This window comes from Asterias amurensis, chromosome 7 (genome assembly GCF_032118995.1).
Source record: "Asterias amurensis chromosome 7, ASM3211899v1".
Classification (NCBI taxonomy): Eukaryota; Metazoa; Echinodermata; class Asteroidea; order Forcipulatida; family Asteriidae; genus Asterias; species Asterias amurensis.
The window spans coordinates 12,821,778-12,840,913 of NC_092654.1; the positions used below are offsets into that span (position 1 = coordinate 12,821,778).

General features: G+C 37.0%; 1 protein-coding gene across 2 annotated transcripts; it reads left to right on the forward strand.

The window, feature by feature from the left end:
• The first annotated feature begins 718 nt into the window (after window positions 1–718).
• LOC139940061 (uncharacterized) lies at window positions 719–18,257 on the forward strand. Of its 2 annotated transcripts, none has more exons than XM_071936291.1 (24): window positions 719–842; window positions 2,523–2,700; window positions 2,922–3,236; window positions 3,684–3,751; window positions 4,043–4,175; window positions 5,776–5,845; window positions 6,060–6,133; window positions 6,779–6,887; window positions 6,993–7,117; window positions 7,478–7,636; window positions 8,414–8,517; window positions 9,163–9,280; window positions 9,783–9,935; window positions 11,046–11,234; window positions 11,408–11,470; window positions 12,004–12,066; window positions 12,219–12,413; window positions 13,323–13,415; window positions 13,845–13,991; window positions 14,380–14,545; window positions 15,541–15,710; window positions 16,092–16,298; window positions 16,788–16,904; window positions 17,819–18,257. In XM_071936291.1, the coding sequence occupies exons 2-24, from the start codon at window positions 2,545–2,547 to the stop codon at window positions 18,002–18,004; spliced, it is 3,180 nt and encodes a 1,059-aa protein (XP_071792392.1). In that variant the 5' UTR covers window positions 719–842; window positions 2,523–2,544; the 3' UTR covers window positions 18,005–18,257. The 2 variants fall into 2 exon arrangements, with proteins under 2 accessions (XP_071792392.1, XP_071792393.1); XM_071936292.1 differs by having other exon boundaries at window positions 726–837.
• The last annotated feature ends 879 nt before the right edge of the window (window positions 18,258–19,136 follow it).

Consider the following 19,136-nt stretch of genomic DNA (forward strand, 5'->3'; position numbering starts at 1 on the left):
TTGAATGAACATGCAGCTTTTATATACACCCCTCGTTTTTTGGACTGTACCATTAATTTTATTAAGGGGTTGTTACATGATGCTATTCTATTGGGGTCAACCCATTGTTTGCGTTTAAACTTTATTTTGTGTCTATTCATATATAAATAAACAAACAAAAGCAATAATTTTTGTTGCCATGTTTGCCATGTTTTATGAAACGTAAGCGATTTTCGTTTGCAGTAAAACGTGTCAATGATCCTCGAAATGTTTGATTAGACCCTTTGGGATATCTACCTTCCTGAATCATGGTACGACCTTGGTTGTTTTATTTCTTTAATAAAAACTTTACATTATTTTGTTCATAAAGGTATGGTGTATGTCCCCTGAGCCACTGAGATATGGTAAACAATTAATTTGTGTTCACTCTAGCAGTATTTTAGGTCAATAAAGGTGCTATGTGATAGCTTATTTCGAGTTCTTTGCTCACGAGTACGTTTGCCCGTCGCGTGAGACGGTGGTGGGGGTTTGACAAGCCCGGTACTGTCCGTTTTTTCCCTGTCCCCCCCCCCCCAAGTATGGAGAATCGACACATGCAACAGCCGTACACGTAGGATTGTGCGATACTTTAATAATTCCGACCAATCATGGCGTTTGACAAAAACAACATTATGTTACAGCTACTGTGATTGGTTCAAACTTTTGTACCTAATAAAATAATCTTCACTTTTTGCCAAATCGATTTTTATCGTCTGCTGAAACAATCATGGCGCTGGTGACTGACATCAAACTGAAATTCATAAACTAACTAAAGCGGAAAATCCGGCCACAATCTCCTATGTATTTGTTTGATATGATGTAAGGTATGCTCAAATGTGTAACTTGTTATCTGCATAGAGTAATGTTTACGTTATGTGCCTTTTGCTCTTTTGTAAAATATGGAAAAAGACGTGCAAAATTCATTCCAACTCGGACTGAATGAATGGGGAAAACTTGGTGATACTGATGCGAATGACGATTGGTGGTTGGCAGGGGTATAAACTTTACTTAATAAATATAGGGGCCTATTAATTATTATAATTATGCTTTTTGTCAATGCGTGACGACCAGGCTAAAATAAGTATTTCTGTATTTCTTTTCACTTCGATATTTCCATCAGCGGTTTTTTTTTGTGGTAAACTCTTTGGAAGGTAGGGCCTAGGCCTAACTTTTTTGACAAAAACAAGCACTCTTTCAATTCAACACAACAACATGAAACTGTTGTTGCAAATTTTAGCAAACAAACAAAGCCCAACAAACCCAATCTATGAACAAAGACACTAAGCAGGCACAACAACTGTCTCAACATTAAAATAAGTTAACAATTTTGATTTGAGGCATATCTATTATCTAATAATAACTTGGTTTCGGAGCTGTATCCCGATTTGTCATGATCAAACTTCAAAAAGCAGCCATATAATATATAGGCCTAAGCCCTTTTCACACGGGCAAAATGTATCCAGGGTCCCTTGCTACAAAATTTACGAGCGTGAATTGTTTATTTGTTATCACCATGCGTGACTGATTTTGTGAGCTTTCCCACTGTAAAGTTAAAAAACTAACAACCCTTGTGCGACATGAGAGTGATATATAGGGCCTATGACGAATTGGTAATCCTGATCACCTTAGTTGGACAAGATTGCACCAACAATAGCTAGCGCTGTATGGGCAATTTTACCTAGGATGTCGTTCAATAAACAAGGGTTCCTTTCACACGATGATGTAGCCCACGTCCTTGGTCAAAACTTCCGCTAGTTTAAGATTTTGGACCTCCGACAAAATGTAGCAATGTTGGACAAGATTTGACAAGGGACCCTGGACACTCAAAAAATTGTTGTCCTTTCACACGAGGTGCATTTTGTAAAATCTTACAACCATGCTACAATTTAGCAAGGGCCCCTGTGAAAGGGGCTTAATTATATGGCTGACACATGGAATTACGAACTCTCGCCAAGACTTGTTACTGCGCTTACCCTCCATCCGTAATGGAGACCGCTTGCACGCACGTGCAGTCATATTTCCATGTACAGCCACAAAGAGCACCGCCACCGTACTCAAGCTCTGACCTGTTGAAGGGAGTTTGGGTTCGGGAGTTGTGACACTTATGTCCTTTTAAAAGCAAGACACTGTTATAGTTTTGCTTTGTCCTTTGGATGGGATGTAAAGCTTTAGGTCCCGTGTGTTGTTATAACAACCATCAACGCATGTAAAAGACCCCAGCACACACTATTATCCCAAAGAGAAGTAGTTCGCCCTGTTGTGTCTTGCTGTGCGAATATCTTCAATTATAAAGGCTGCACTAGAAAGGAAGAAGAAGACACAACCCCTTTTTTTACAGACATTTTATTTTTAATGTTTGCAACACTGACATTGTACAATAATTAATTTATTCAGCAAATCTGTAAATGGTATCATGAAAGAATCTTACATCACAAACAGATTCAGCACAACTTATTTATTTTGATATTTTATTATGTGTTTTTGTTTTTTTCCCTTCCGATTAGCACTGCATAACTTAGGAACAAGATGCTATCCCAAAGGCAGGAAGAAGAGCAGACGAACAGTCAGCCATTCTTCAAACCATCCACTCAAAGTCAAAATGCATCACATAGTTTCTTCATATTCGGTGACAGAGAAAGTAAAACAGAAACTACAAGAAGTAACGCTTCTTCAATATTCCAGGTAGGGTGAAACAAATGCTCAAAAACGTGTTACTTCCTGACAAAATTTGGTCATATCTTGTTACCAAAAGTTATCAAAACCAAAGCTTGCCATAGAATTAAAACAGCCATCAATAACAAGCTAACAGTACACCACCATTGGTTCTTTGTTTTTCATTATGCCTGTTTCAACATCAACATCTTGACAAAACATGGACAATTATTTGTATACCAACCTTGTAGGATACTCAGCCACAGCAAGCCAGTTCGGTCAGCACACATCCACTACAAATAGCATCAAATCTAAACCAAGCAACTTCTTCCATGCCTGAACAACCGTTTCTCCAGCAGCAGCAAAAGTCTTCTAATTTGCAGCTTGACAGCATGTCTGAGGGGTCAGATCGTCTGAGCATGATACATACCCGCCTGCACCATGAAGCAGACAAAATCCGGAGTTGGAAGGTTCAAACTGAGATGGAATTGAAGCAGAGGGAGAAAAATCTTCAAGATTCCCAGCTCACAATAGATTCACAGAAGAAATCAATTCTTGAGTTGCAGGTAGTTTGCTCTTCCTTAAAGTATAAATACTTAATTTAACTTCCAGGCTGGTTACAAACTTGGTTGGTCTTTTTCAATTATAATTTCTGTGATTAAATCAGATTTAACTATCAAATTCAGGATTCTCTGTTGCCCCTAGTTTTAGCCTTGCTGCCCCTTAAAGGTTTCACATAGGCCAAGACTTTAAAAATTTCAAATGGAAGTGCCCTTAGCAAAATGAAATTGGCCTTGCTCCGTCAAATATGAATTCTGAGGCATGGCTTTCTTTTTGCTCAAGTCAAATGTTTTAAGAAGTATTGGAAAACATTAACACAGTCTACAATTGGCCATTTTTTTTTTTTGCATGTACATACTTGTATTAAGGCCTCTTGAAAAATAATTGAACTAAGAAATTCATATTAAAACATCGACTGAAACTTTGATTATGTACTAATTTTTGTCCAACAGCTTCAAAATGAAAACCTCAGCAGGAAACTCAAAGAGGAAATGGATAACCGAACAGACATATCAGAAAGGTGAAGTAGTTTTTGTTGAGTTTAAAAATAATGTAGTATCCTATTTTGAGTCAGTTGTTTCAAAGCCTGTATTACACAGGGGCAAGGCCTCTGTTGTCCTTTGTCTTGTCATGAGTTTTGAAAACACTTTAAGACTTTTTCAAAATGGCCTTTCCCTGTCAAAGATGAATTTCCAGGCCTGTGTTCTGTTGACTTTGCCTGGTATAGTTGCATTGCCCTAAAAAACAGTCAATATGACATCTAGACGGCCACCAAGTAGTAATTTACCTGTGACATTAAATGTTCACACAGGATTGAGGCAACTAGAGATATGTGCAACTTATTGAAGGATTACACCAGCAAGTTTCAGGAGAGGATGACTCTATGTGAAAACGACAGAGATGAACTCAAAGCAATTGAAAAACAGCACATGGAAGATACAGAGGTATTTTTAATTAAATGTTTACTTTCAGTCTTATGATGTTATGATGTTGTTACTAGAGCAGTACATGTGCAAATGAATTACAAGCCCTAATCTAAGAAAGAAAATCTAAAATCAAATCCCACTTTTCATAAAAATAATTATGTAAGCCATTGAAAATTATTTATTTTATTTCAAAAACAACAAAGCACTTCAATTATTCCAGCTTTAGAGTGTGCATTACACTTGAATTCCTAGTCTGTTCCTTTCCCCACCTTCATCCTTTAAAGTCTTCCTCAATGATTTCCGCGTTCCGTCATTCCTCCACCGAAAGATTTATGATTCATCAGACCATTATACAGTGGTTAATCAAAGCTCACAGTTTTCAGTTGACTTGCCAATATAGAGTAATCAAGCAACAACCTTGACCATGACAATATAGGAAGCGGGTCAAAATTGATCACTTCCTTCTAATGGGCTGTCTGTCGCTAAAGAAAAGTGCAGGTGTCCTTTTGTTCTAAAAGTAATCTGACATTATTGTCTTCAATTCAAGTTGATTCCCAAAATTTGTTTATTTTTCCTTGAAATGGAGGGAGACGTTAGATACAGTTGCCAACCTCATTCCTGCATCATCAAATTTTTTAAACTGCAAACTTGCCCTACTTTGCCTGACTGTGTGTCTGTGAAAATCGTGTGGTAATGCGGCCATGAAATTGACTCTCTTTCCATATGTAGAGGTTTTAGTTCGTGACTTTTATCGGAAGCGTAAAGATGAAAAGTTTCCTATTGTAAATGAGACAACATATGGCTTTGATAGGTTCATGGAACCATTCCAAACAACAGAACAGTTCCTGTGGATAGTATTTTGACCCTCAGTTGCCAATAAGTTAGTTGCCAATTGCCAAATGTTGTTTTGAAATTTTAGATATAATCTGCTTCTCACAAAAAATTAAATTTCAAAAATGTTATTTGTTCTTTTTTTTCTGGTGCATTTGCTCACAAAATGAGTTTGTTTTTTAATTTTATAGAATAATGCACTCAAAAAAATCTGTTGAATCTTGAAAGTACAAATCATTGCTCGAATAAACTTCTTATTTTTTCTTTTAAAACCACTTCCATTGATTCCATATATATTTCACGACATTATTGTTAATTAATATGGCAGTGTCCAAATTATTTTAAATATTATTTGTTTTCTTTTGTTTTGCCTGCATTTGCACACATACTGAATTATTTGCAAATAGACCGATCCAGTAGGCTCGGCCCACGACGCACGTGTGAGCAAGAACATGTGGGGCTCTCCAATGCCTTCCTGCACAACTCTGCGGCGTGCGCCAAGCATACGCACACGCATGTCAGACCTTAGTGTCGGACCTTCGTTGCGTTGTGATTGGTCAATACGCAATGGGGTGGAGCTTAATGGATCGGTCTATTGTACAGAGTCAATATCAGGAATATTGCATTCAAAACAGAATCCTAAATTGTTACCCAAAATAACTTCTTTTTTCTTTAAACCACTTCCAATGATTCCATATGTGTCATCACATTATTGTTAAATAATACTGCAGTGGTTTATTTTGTATCCAAATTATTTTAAAATGATGTGGTCATCCTCTACCCACAGGAATTAGGAGACATGTTCAAGGATCTAAGTCTCCTTCATACTAACAAGGTGAACGACCTCATTCTTACATGTAAGTAGGTACACTTTTTTATAGTAATGACCCAACGAAACGGTTGTTAGGCCGGAAAATCAATGTTTAACAGATGCTGTATGCATCAAATAACATTTTTTTTGTAGAAACATACTTACACAAACATTTCCTTGAAACTCAGCTGCCAAATAAGTAATTTTATTTGGCTTATTTTTGTTTCTTTTATTATTATGATGATTTTTTAATTTTTCAGTGGAAACTGAAAAAAACTCTAATTTGAAGAACAACGAGCAACTAATCAGTCAACTTAGAGAAACACAACTTAAGGTAAGCAAAGACACCAGTCCGTTAATACACCCAGGCTTCATTATTCTCACATCACTGTAAAATTTTATATCTGAGCCTTATTATCTGAGCAGGAAGCCAAAAATACCCCTCATCTGTTTTTAATCAATCAGTTCGTGTAAGGAGCACCCCTTCTTGATTAAAATCCCTCTTTACTCTGTGTATGAATGATTTATTTTTTGTTTTTAAGGAAGCCAGGGATTTATGTTCAGAAATAACGAGACACATCAGGTTTAAACAAATGGATTAGAAGGGCATAAATAACCTACGAGTTTGGCCCAGATTCTAGATCATTAAAAAAAAAGTCTTTTCAAAATAAGATGATAAATTGTATGTGGTAAGTTGATATTATTAATTGAACAGAATGTTGGGCATGTATTTATTTCCTTTTCCTCTTTGGTTTTATTATTCTATTTATAATTACCTGTCAGTTCATGATTATTACTTTCAGAGTCTTCCCTTCTCAGATTATTAAACTAGATTAGATTTCATTTATTGTCCACATTCAACAAAATATATAGAAATTTGATTTCCTATGGCAGATGGGTAAAAAAAACTTAACAGTTTATTTTTTTCCTCCTACAATATGTCTAAGAATAAAAAAGATTTGTTTTTATCACTTATTAGCTCAAGGATCTTGAAAAGGAACTGAAAGAAAAAGAAAATGACATCAGTCAACTGACGCTCAAGAAGCAAGAAGTAGCTCTACAACTGACAAGACTGCAGGAAGAAAATTGTGAGTTTGCTGTCTTCAAAATGACCACATTTTTTCTCCATGTTTAGGGGATGCAAACAACTTGAGTTACATATTTTAATAACATTGTTCTGTGTCTTTTTCCAGCTTCTCTGCAGAACACTTTGACTGAAGCACTTGGTAAAATTCAAACCCAAGTGAACAATTTGGAGCAAGCGCATCAAGACAAACAAGGACTACAAACTGACAAGGACACTTTGACCTCAGAAAAGGTAACATTTCAGAATTTGAAAAACTAAACTGACCAAGTTTGTTACTGTTTAAAGTTGTTATGATAACAGTTTTACTTCTACAGGTACTATATGATTTGATTTGAAAATTATCTGTTTCTATTCATATACATTTTGGTTTATCTTTACTAAATCATAAACCTGATCATTTTCTGGCCTAGAAAACACATGATTTCATCCAATAGTTTTGCAGTGTCTTTAAGAACCTTACAGTTCTAAGCAGACGATTTGCTAGGCTAAGAGTAGACTGATACTTTTTCAATAAGTTTATAACAAAATAATAATAAGTGTCCTTGATCAATCATCCATTAATAACGGTCTTATAATAAATCCTACTGACAGCTGGAGCTTCAGCAAGCTCTACAAAGCCAAAACAAACACACTGAGGACCTCAAGCAGAACATCCAGGACTTAAAGGAACACATCCATGAAATCACCACTGACAAGGAGAAACTCTCCAATGAGATTCAGAGTCTCAGACAAAATCTGGAGATTAAAGTGGTAACTATTAACCACCCTTTTTCACACTACACAGGAAATTTCCAGGAAACTCCTGGGGATTTAACCCCACCTTCACACTATGTTCGTCTCACACTCAATGTCATTTACCTGGGATGGGAAAAACGAACACTCAGTGTAACCCTGGGGTTATCTGCCTTAACCCTACTCCAAGCAGGGGTAACTTTAAGGGGGGAAATGGCTATTTCCCAGGAATTTTCAAGGGTATAGCAATTCAGGTAGAAATGTCAACCAAGTTTCCTGGGAAATCAATCCCTGGACGATGAAAGGGGTTTTAGCATTTAGATTTCAGTTTAAGACACTTATGATTTGGATCAAGAAATGTTTCTTTGAAGAGAAGTAGATTTAACATTGTAGTGTGTCATGACTGAGCAGTCTAGTGTACCGAAGTTCTTGAGGTTAAGTCATCAGGGTTTGGGTTTGAATCCCAGTCATGACACTCGTGTCCTTTAGCAAGACTCTTTGCTGTAGTTGCTTCTCTTCACCCAGATATATACTCCCCACAGCGATCTGAGAAAGATTAAATGAATTTGACTGACCCAATGACCAGGGCACTAATGTAAATTGCATTGATATGTTATTGTAAAATGTAGGCCTACTATATAAGAACGAGTTATTATTTTCTTTATTAGATGTGTTGTTTGCAGAAGACTTTCAGGAGAGAAACTAATTTTCCTCAAACTTACCAACAAAGATTTGTAAAAACTCAAAGGAACATTTAAATTGTCATTCTTTGTCATTCATTGAAATCATTCAAAGAGTGAAACAGATACATTGAAAGATGAACTCAAAGTGGTCCTTGAGAGAGAGCAGGCGTCATACGACAAAGTGGACTCCATAAAGAAAGAGAAGGAAGCCGAACGGTAACATCCAGTAAACACGTTGATTAAAATGCTTGTGGTCATTACAAACTTGGTCCATAAAAGTAGCTTTAAAAGCTTTAACTGCTGGAGGAGTAATGGGAAAGTTTTTACCCTCCTAAAAAATTTGGGAGGAAAAGTCGTTCATGTTTTGTTTATTTCGATAAACATCAGTCTACAGAGGTATTACATAAATCAAAATGTCTTCTTTCACTGACTAAATGCACGAAGACCATGCATACAGCAGAAGTGCTCAAAACGAGACCACACTAAGTACCTGAGTGATGATGACACAATTTGCAGAGGGCTGTTGGCCAGTACATTTACTGCGATCAGTTACCGAGCACTTAGGCACTTTGATAGATAGCAAACAAAAAATGTAATATGACAGGCGTGATACTTTACGTAGGCAACAAATCCTATTGCTTCAATGTCCCCTGGTTATTGCCTTGGTGCCCTGGAAATACTCCAGTAGAAATTTACATTATAGGGTGCCCTTTAGCATGGAGAGAATCACTTTATGCCCTTGCCCTTTCAAAAAACGAAGCATGCAAGCCTGATATGATTTTAATAAATCAAACACGACTTTTCCCAAGTGTATTTAATCCCGAGTGTATTTAATCTTTTGAAATCCTTAATCTTTGACAGAGCTGAAAACATTAATCTGTCGGAGCTTCTGAAGACCTCTCAGGATAAAACCAACTCCCTGGAATCTCAGCTTCAAGCAAAAGGAGAGGAGTTGAACAAGCTAAACAATGAACTTGAGGTACGCCAGCTCACTTATTGCTCAAATCCTTCCGTCAACTAAACTTTCTAGTTTCAACTTTTTTTTTAATATTTAGTTTGGACACAGGGGTTATACTTACCTACTTAAGTCTGATTTCCGATTTTGTTGGGCCCTCAGAAAAATGAGTAAAACTGTTTTTAAATAGCCTGAAAAGGCCCCAAAAAGCCAAAACCATTGTACATGTGTGTCAACCCTTGTAATAAACTGTCCTACCTTTTTTCAAGAACCAAGTACCATGCCTGGAAACAATGTAAAATAGAGTTTGTATGTATCTATCAAATTTTAACAGGCAGCTTTAACTAACATTTTACGTCAAGAGATATTTATCGATCTGTTGTTTCTGAGCAGTTCCAAGTTGATGTATTGGAATTGCAAACATTTTGATAAACAATTTTGTTTTTTCTCTAAACGAGTCTGGAATAAACGTTTTATTGAATTTAATTCTTATTGAATTGAATTTAATTGAGTTTTTATCTTTTAGACTTTGCAGAAGACGTCTGAGCAGGAAAAACTGGACCTTGAAGCTGCTGTTGAAAAAACTGAGAAGCTGGAGGAAGAGATTAATAATCTCAGAGAATTGCAAACGGAACAAGATATGACTTCAGTTCAAACGTTACAAGAAGAAAAGGCCAAAGTATGAAGTTTCCACCAACTAAAATAACAATACAGTCTCTTAACTGAAATAGCTTTTTGTCAAACTATAGATTTATACCTCACAACTTATGTTCCAGTTAGATGAAAACAAAAAAGATTTTCTCATTCTGAGGAAAATTTTGCTTGATTTTTATAACAAAAAATGCAGACTACCACAGAACTATTTTTTACAATAACATGTACGCCTTGCACTGTGCTTGTGCTGGAAAGAAATTTGACCTTAGTTCTGTTAAGCTGAAACACCAACAATTTCTCTCAGAAAAGAAACAGTTTATATCTGATGAAGTAGCCGTTGCTACAAAAGGTTATGCAGCTCTTATTTTATTATTTATAGGTCTTGAGTGCTACTACCACAACCTTCCTCTTATCTATCAGACTAAGTTTGGAAGTGTCTTGGCCTAGCGGTTAAGAGCACCGAATTCAAACTCTGGTGTTTCGGATCAACAGAGTGTGGGTTCGAATCCTCAGCGGTTACACTTATGTCCTTAAGCAAGACACTTAACCATGGCTTCGTCCTTCGGAAGGGACGTAAAGCCGTTGGTCCCATGTGTTGTGTAACGCATGTAAAAGAACCCAGGGGTCAACTTCACAAAGAGTTAGGACTTGTCTTATCTCGAGTTAGGACACGTCCTAACTTAGGATTAATCTTAAGGTCTGCATGCTACAGTGCAGGGTTTGGACTCGTCCTAAGTCCTTAGATTGGTCTTAAGTTGGGAAGAGTTTTGTGAAATCGACGGCAGTGCACTTTTCGGAAAGAGAAGGGGTTCGCCCCGGTGTTCCTGGCTGTGGCTGTATGCGCCGTAGCATCTTGTGAACTCTTATAAGTGGCTAAATAATTTGGTCTCAAAATTCATCACTGCAATTACCTATTATTCTGAAAGTTTGTATATACTCAGCGCCTTGAGTACCTTGTTTGGTAGATACGTGCGCTATATGAGACTTTGATATTATTATATTATTAAGTTAAGAATTAGAGATTCCGGCGTACATAGCTTGAACGCGTGAGGGAAACAGACACTTTAACAGGTCTTGACATTGGAATACACAGCCTTTTGTTAAGTTGATACATTAATTTCATAAACCTCCACAGTCTGACACCTTAAACAAGGATCTTGCTGCTTTGAACAAGCAGACAACCAGCCTGGAGACCAAGAACAAGAACCTGCATACCCAACTCACCACCAAAACAAAGCAGTTAAAAGATCTTCAACAAGAAATGAAAACACTGAAAGGAAATCTGACAAAACAAATCAAGCTTACCACAGCTGCGGAAACCCAGGTATTTATATATTGTGTCTACTGATGGGAATAAATAGTCAAATAGTTGTTTCAAAATATCACCACAAGTTACATTTTTTACATTTTTATTTGAGATGGATACAATTTATGAACATTTATGTTGAAAGAAAAGGGACAAGTTTTGTTGCAATGTCACTTTATTTTGACATGTAGGTATCTGAGGCTACAGAAGAAATAGAGAAGAAGACAACTGAACTTGAAGAAATATCAACAAAGGTACGACATCCATGTAATAAAATGGCTTGAATGTAGGTGATAACAGTAACTATGTCTGAAAATCAGTAATTCATTTCATTTAATTGATTAATTCTGGTTGTGAAGCAAAGGACTCTCAGAAAAGGGAACTTAATCACTGTATTAGCCAAGAACCACTGAAGAGAAGACAGAAGGAAGTTTCAGTTTTTGATGTGGGAGGAAAACCCCAGAAAATTATTCCAGGGGAAACCCGCACAAACCGGTTGGTACTCAAAATGCAATCCACATATCGCCCCTGGTGGGATTTGAACCGGGATCCTAGAGATGGAAGGCGAGGAATGATGCCACCATGCCAATCTGACAGCCTTATACCATTTCACTTTCAACTCAAAATAGAATTCAATGGAACGTTATACTTGTCTGAATAAAAACTATACCCAAGACCATTGTCTTTACCAGAACAACCCCCAGCCAGGTATCTTCTCCCAGACAAATAAGCCTACACTAAATTTCTTGGAACTGAATAATCAGAGCTCTCTTTTTTTCCCTTTCAGTTTACTTCTGTAACTGAAGATCTTCAACAAGAGAGAGTCGCGCTTGAGGAGCTGAAAACAAAAGTAAAAGGATAAGTAGAGAGATTAAAGTTGGAATTGTTTTGAGCAATGCAAACACAAAATTCTTATAAAAAACAGTAAATTTTTGCCTTCTGTCATACTTTCAACTCATAAAGTTTCTTCACCAAGCTCACAATATTCTGTTCTTTCTTTAGTTGACTGAGGCACAGAAGGAAGCCTCTGATAAGACTAATCTCCTAGCGGACAAGACTATTCTCCTACAGACTCTGGAGGCAGAAACAGAGACATTGAGAAAGAAAACAGAAACTGCGACCAAAGAGCATGGTGATGCCAAACAAGCCTGTGAGCTACAAATGATTGAAGTCAGCGCAACATTGGATAAATACAAGGTCAAGTACATAGTTATTGCAGACAAAGAGGAGTTCAGTTTGTGAGAGAATCAATTGCCATACACCTTTAGATTGTGGTTTCGGGGGATTTATTTTTTTGCAAAATAAAAACTTTAATACTTGTTTAAAAAATGTGAATACTGAACACACTATTGGCAATAGACCAATCCATTAAGCTCCGTTCTATTGCGTATTGACCAATCACAAAGCAACGAAGGTCTGACAATAAGGTCCGACATGCGTGCGCGTATCTTGGCCTGCGCGGCAGAGTTGTGCAGAAAGGCATTGGAGAGCCCCACATGTTATTGCGCACACATGCATCATGGGCGGAGCCTTCTGTATCGGTCTATTGGTAGTCGAAGCACTGTAGTCTTTTGGTAGGTGTTTATTGCATAGGCCTGGAATAAAATAGAGGGCCAAGGCCTTTGTTGCCCTGGTCTTGGCCTTGGTGCCTCTCCAAAAGTTTCCTAGAGATTTTAAGATTTTCTGATGGAATTGCCCTTTTCAAAATGAAAATGGCCTTGCCCTAGCAAAGATGAAATTTCAGGCCTGATACGTTCATGCAGCTTCTCAGCTAATAATCTGTTGATTTTCTTCATTTTTGATTTCTCAGTTTTATAGGCCCCCTAGTTGAAAATTTAGAAACACAGTACAAAGTCTCGCTGTGCCTGGTACTTTCCTGACTCATATGTTTTAAAACTACTGAGAATTTTCTTATTTTGGTAGCCAGGATTTGGTACAAGGGTGTCAAAATTTGCTGGAACTTTTCTCATTGGGTGTCCAAATTGTTCACTAACGATACACTTACATGGAAGATAAAACAGGGTGCTCACGTTTAAAACAGGGTGTCCAAAAGACACCCAAACACCCCTTCGGCTAACATTATAAGTTGAATGAATTTTCTTGTAGGCTGAGAATGAGAGAATGGTTGCACAGAAGGACAAAGAGATCAAACAGCTGCAGAAGGATATGGAGCAACAGAAACAGAAACAGGTTATGGAGGTATGAGCTTAAACTTGTACATTTGATATTTTTGTGTGGAATTTTTCTATGGAAGAGAAAATATCAGAGGGGGTTTGAACCAGTACTCTCTTCAACCAGATTGTGTAGCGAACACTTAGCACAGCTCTCTGAAAATAACTGTTTCAGATTGACTTCTTGTCTTTTTGCCCCTTATCGTTGAGTTGATTTTCAAATTATTGTTTAATTCAGCCTAAGGCCAATAACAAAAAATAAATATATAAATAAGTAACTAGGTATTTTAAAACAAGCATATCTAGAATTTTGATGTCAACTTGAGCTGCAGTTAAAGTAAAAAACAGCATCATTTAAAGAACTAAACCAAATCAGACCCTTTTATTGGTTTTTCTGTATGAATTAAAAACGTAACCAAACTTGTATTATTTACAATTCTGACTTTACATTGCAAAGGAGGAGCAAATGACTAGTTTCACCAAGGAAGTACAAGGATTGAAAGAAAAGCTAGTGGAAGCACAGACCGAGAGAGATGAAGCCAAGAAACAGATCAGCAGCCACAGTGAAATCGTAATGATAATGAAAAAGAACCTCAAAGAAAAGGTACATAGGCCTATACCATATAGCTTGACTAGAGTACCCATGAATGGACTATACATTAGCTTTGGTCTGGTCTTTTTCTAGGTCATACATGTACTTTGACACATTGGTCCGGTTAATAAATGGGTCGGAGGGGAATTTGTTAATGCCAAAAAGAAGGGGCACTTGCATTTCAACTAGTAAATATCAAATATGTTTTTCATTGTGATAATGAAGGAAACAAGTTCCCTAGGAACCCTTGCTGCATTGGATTATTGTGTAAACTTTCATTTAAAAAAATCACAAAATGTAGTAATACCAAATGAAATAATCTTGATGACCCTCTACACTGTATTGTGATTCAGCACCCAAATTGATTTAGTTCATATTCAATCATTAACCACTATTTCAGGAGGATGAGTTGAAAAAGCTTCAGAGTGCCACGAGTCTCGCTATGAGTGAACCAATGACTGGTGTTAGCCCTATTGCTCCTAAGCGAAACACCCCATTGCCTCGGCATTCTACCCCCAAACATCCTGCCAGCGTATCTCACACTCCTAAAACTCCTCTGACAGCAGGTATGTATCAGTGATTGGACAAAGTTGCAATGTAAACAAATGTGCAAAGTTGGCAAGGGAATTTACAAATGCCATTCTCTTAGGATAAATACTGATCACCAAACTTTTGAAATTATTAAAAAATATCTTTTCAAAGTCAGCCAAATGCCTCTTCTTTTGATCATCAGATACAAACAAATATTTCACCATTCGTTACCAGTCGCTTCATCTAATGTAATACTACATTGTATTTAGATTAAAGCCATTGTACATTTTCGGTACAGACAAAAAATTAAAAGTTCACAGATTTACAAATAATTCACAGGGTTTACAGAAGGTGATGGTGAAAGACTTATCTTGAAATATTGTTCCATGAAATGCTTCACTTTTTGAGAAAACATTAAAACAATATCAATTCTCGATAGCGAGAATTACGGATTTATTTTAAACACGTGTCATGACACGGCGAAACGTTGGGAAACAAGGGTGGGTTTTCCCGTTGTTTTCTCCTGAGTGTCGAATGGCTTTAAGACAAGTTTCTTTGGAAATGAGTGTCACTTCATTTAGAAGATTGACTAGGGAATAAAATAATGCACTACATCACTCTTCAAGTGAGGGCAGTATTCCATTACAAAGTTTCTCTGAATTTGATCTGTTCAGAAAATCGATGATACTGAATTGATATTGCATTTAATAAACATACCTCAAAGAAATAACTCCAAAACTGATAATGCATTTGGGGAGAGAATGTACCCCAGATGACTTGTGATTCAAAGAACAGACCCAATTTCATAAAGCTTTAGCAGAAAATACTGCTTGACAAATTTCTTTGCTAAGCAAAAATTATGTCGGGCACTCAGCCAAAACAGTGCAAACTTATTTGGGCTGGTAAACTGTTTCTGCTAAGCAAAATTTTTTCTGTGCGTGGCAAGTTTGTGTGCTTCATTTAGTCTAGCCTTTAAAAAGTCAGTATTTTTCATAAAAGAATCTGAGGGGAAAAACTGTTATTGTTACAGACAAACCCTTGATGGTAACCCCTTGCATGAAGACACCACAGAGACACAGCATCTTGAAGCAAACAGAAAGTGTACCCAGGAAAAGACATGTGGTGTTTGTTTCTGAAGAAGAGGACAGTGCCGATGGTTCCATGTCAGATTCATCTAGCTCACAGCTAATGGAAATTGAGGTCAGTTTAAGATAGATAGCATTTTTCCTCGCACCTTTTAACTTCTCTATTCTTTAAAAAAAAGTATGAACTTAAAAGAACTAACAAGCGCCACCCTCGGCAGAAGGTTGTTTCACAGTTGAACTTATCTCACCAAGATGTTTCTACATTCTGGTAGCTCTTTACCCTCCTCTTTGCAGCCACCCTTACACTAGCAGCTAAGCATTTGAGGCAACACATTCTTCTGTCTTATCCAATACAAAAAACATACAGACATCAATGTTTTATAACATGATCAGTCCGTGTGTCAAAGTCCCAGGGGATCTTGGACTGCATCTTTCCCCACACACTTCTCAGGTGTTTATTATTCTTATTGTTATTACACTTTCTGTTTTTGTTCAGTTAAGTGAAGTAGAAAGACGGCTCGTGACTTCATCAAGCAAGAGACCAAGTCAGTCTGTCCAGCCACTTCATGTAACTCCTTCCAGGAAAGGCCAAAGTCCACAATTTACCAAGACAGCATCGGCATCAAAGACCACTCCTACCAGACCTCCTCCAAAACAAAACCAATATTCACAAAAAAGCAAATCTCATCTCAAACACAAAAAGGTAACCGTGGTAAAAATCTTATTATTCAAACATGTTCTTCAAAAAGACTTTTTCAAATTTGTTTTTTAAAAAGGAAATAAATCATGTTTTTCAATCAAATGGAAAACAAAACAACTTAAAAACTTCATTCTATTGTTTTTAAAGAACAGCACCCAGGAAAATTAGTTTTACAAAGATATTGAATAATAAACCACAAGGGATACTGACTAGGTAAAATTCATAGATTCTGACTGGCACCCCCTGGAAAAAGATACTGACAAAACAAGGAAAAGGCTAACCTAGTCCTAGGGATCTTAGTTGGTGGAGCGCCAGCATGTTAATCCGGAGGTCGTTGGTTCAAATCCCACTCTAGTAAATTTTTCTTTGTTCAATCCCAAATATAACTAATTGTGTTTCAAATGTGGACAAAATCACAAGTTCAAATTTTGCATAATTTGAGAAACAAAGGTCAAAACACATTCAGTTATTTGTATTTTGTTATCATTAAAGATGAGAGCTCAGGCAGATACTCCCACTGAAATGACGCAATCTGAAGTGAAGCGCTTCAAAGAGCTGTACCCAGAGGAGGTCCATAATGACGCCTTGCATCCAAGCAGCAAGACAAAGGTGAGTCTCAAGGTGGTGGAATCACGAAAAAATCAATAGAGAGAACAGCAAGCATGTCTTTTAAATTAAATTTCTTGCAAGGAAAACATTTTGTTTGTGCAGGACGGGCATCACACGTGGCGACTGATGCCACGCTCACCATGTTGGTGGGCAGTTAGGTTTACGTGTATTAACGCCGCGTCGCCTTAAATGTGCACTTCACTGCATAACGCACAGCATAGAGTTACATATAAAAACGCACAGTGAAATTGCCCGCCAGTATGGCGCATTCAAGATTTTTCTGATGATGACGTCAGGTGAAATGGGGCAATAGAGAAAGTTGTTAGTTTTGCATCGGGGATAAAGAAAAAAATATTTTGTTTCACCCTTTAGGGCCACGTCACGCATAGGCAATTTACAGGCAACCATAAAATTAATGGGAATTGTAAGACATTTTTTGAAAAATTACTCATGGGCTACCTCTACCAAAGTGGTCCTGAGGTCCTGGACATGAAGCAGTGACTGAAGCTGCATGGTTGCCTCCAAGTTGCCTGTAAAAGTCGCCTCGTGTGACAAAGGCCCTACTCCGATGCGTATTAAGCTCAGTACCTACTTTCCTGAGTTCAGTGAAAAGGATACGGGTTCAAATTCCACCCGAGTGATTTGCCTGTGTTTTTTTCTTCACATAACTAGGGAAATTACTGAATATGCAGTGCTTAAATGCATAAGGCTTAATTGCAGTGCTTAAAATACCAAGTATGTAAGATAAGTGTTTCCGCTTCACAAATGTTGGGTTCAAGGGGTCAGAGCATTGAAGGGCAGCCAGCCGCCTCCAAGTTTATTACAAAGCTGCACCATGCATCTCAAGTAGGATAAACAGATGCCTCGCCTTTTGGCCAACTTTATCTATTTTGATTCAATTATAATTTCAACAGCCAAAGAAAAAGACGTCATCAGCATCTGACAACACTCGCAAGGCTCCGAACCGCATCTTCAAGGTGAAAGGAGTTAAAGACTCATACAGAGGTAGTAGTAAGAAAGATAAAACTGCTGGCAAAGCCAATAAAGAAGTAGACCTGTCTTGGTTTGATTCAGATTCGGTGTATGGATTCTTTGATTAAACACTGATCGATGTGTGACCGTATGGACCTTATGCATCTATGTCATACACAGGCATGATATATTCTTCTTTACTTAAGACCATTTTCCGATTTTAAAGGAGATTTTATGTTTGTTTACAAGAATGATAATATATTGCTATTATTAGAACAGATGTATTTTGATGATATATTACATGATAGTTATATTGTTATTCAAAGTATTTATTGCATAATATTTATATTGTTGTTGAATGTATTTTCGACTTGAACAAATCAATAGAAAAATGCCAATTTGTCCTGAGTTTGCATTGATTTTCGTGTTGATAGTAAACTGATACATGTTATGTTATATGGGCAGTTTGCAAAATTTTAATAAGTTCTAATGACAAAACATTTACATGCAAGGATTGTACTTTTGAAGTCTTCTGTTAAAAAAAAGGAGACAGGAAAGTTTACGGATATCATCTTTTCCAGTGAAAGTTTGGAGTGATCTTATATAAAGATTTAAAATAATTTTAAAAATTGCTTAAGATTTGTTTTTAAAAGTTTTAAATGGAAGTGTAGCATTATATTTTGTAGCTGCAACTTCAGTTTAAAAAACAACGCTTTTGAAAATAACATTGCTCATGAAGTTTAAAACAAAGTATGTAAGTCTTGCTGAAGCAAAGGTGTGTACAACAAATAGTTTTAAAGCCACAAATTGCCACGAGTTTGTACTGACACAAGTTTTCTATGAAAAGGTCGTGGTCAAACATTGATTTCTAAGTGAACTAATTTGAAGGAAAATTTTGTTTAAAGGAACACGTTGCCTTGGATCGGTCGAGTTGGTCTTTGAAAAACGTTTGTAACCGTTTTTTATAAAATGCATATGGGTAGAAAGATGTTGTAAAAGTAGAATACAATGATCCACACAAACATGCCTCGAAATTGCGTGGTTTTCCTTTTACCTCGTCGACTAACACGTCGGCCATTTATGGGGGTCAAAATTTTGACTCCCATAAATGGCCGACGGTGATAGTTCGCACAGTAGAAAGAAAACCACGCAATTTCGAGGCAAACTTGTGTGGGTCATTGTATGCTACTTTTAAAACATCTTTTCAACCATATGCATTATATAAAAAACGGTTAAAAACGCTTTTGTTTTTACCAACTC

What these genes read in the sequence shown, in the direction of transcription:
- LOC139940061 (XM_071936291.1), top strand. Translation starts at nt 2,545, where the DNA reads ATGCTATCCCAAAGGCAGGAAGAAGAGCAGACGAACAGTCAGCCATTC. An exon ending in AAAGAGAAGGAAGCCGAACG is followed by an intron (nt 8,518 to 9,162) that starts GTAACATCCAGT and finishes AATCTTTGACAG; the next exon opens with AGCTGAAAACATTAATCTGT. An exon ending in AAAAGAACCTCAAAGAAAAG is followed by an intron (nt 13,992 to 14,379) that starts GTACATAGGCCT and finishes CCACTATTTCAG; the next exon opens with GAGGATGAGTTGAAAAAGCT.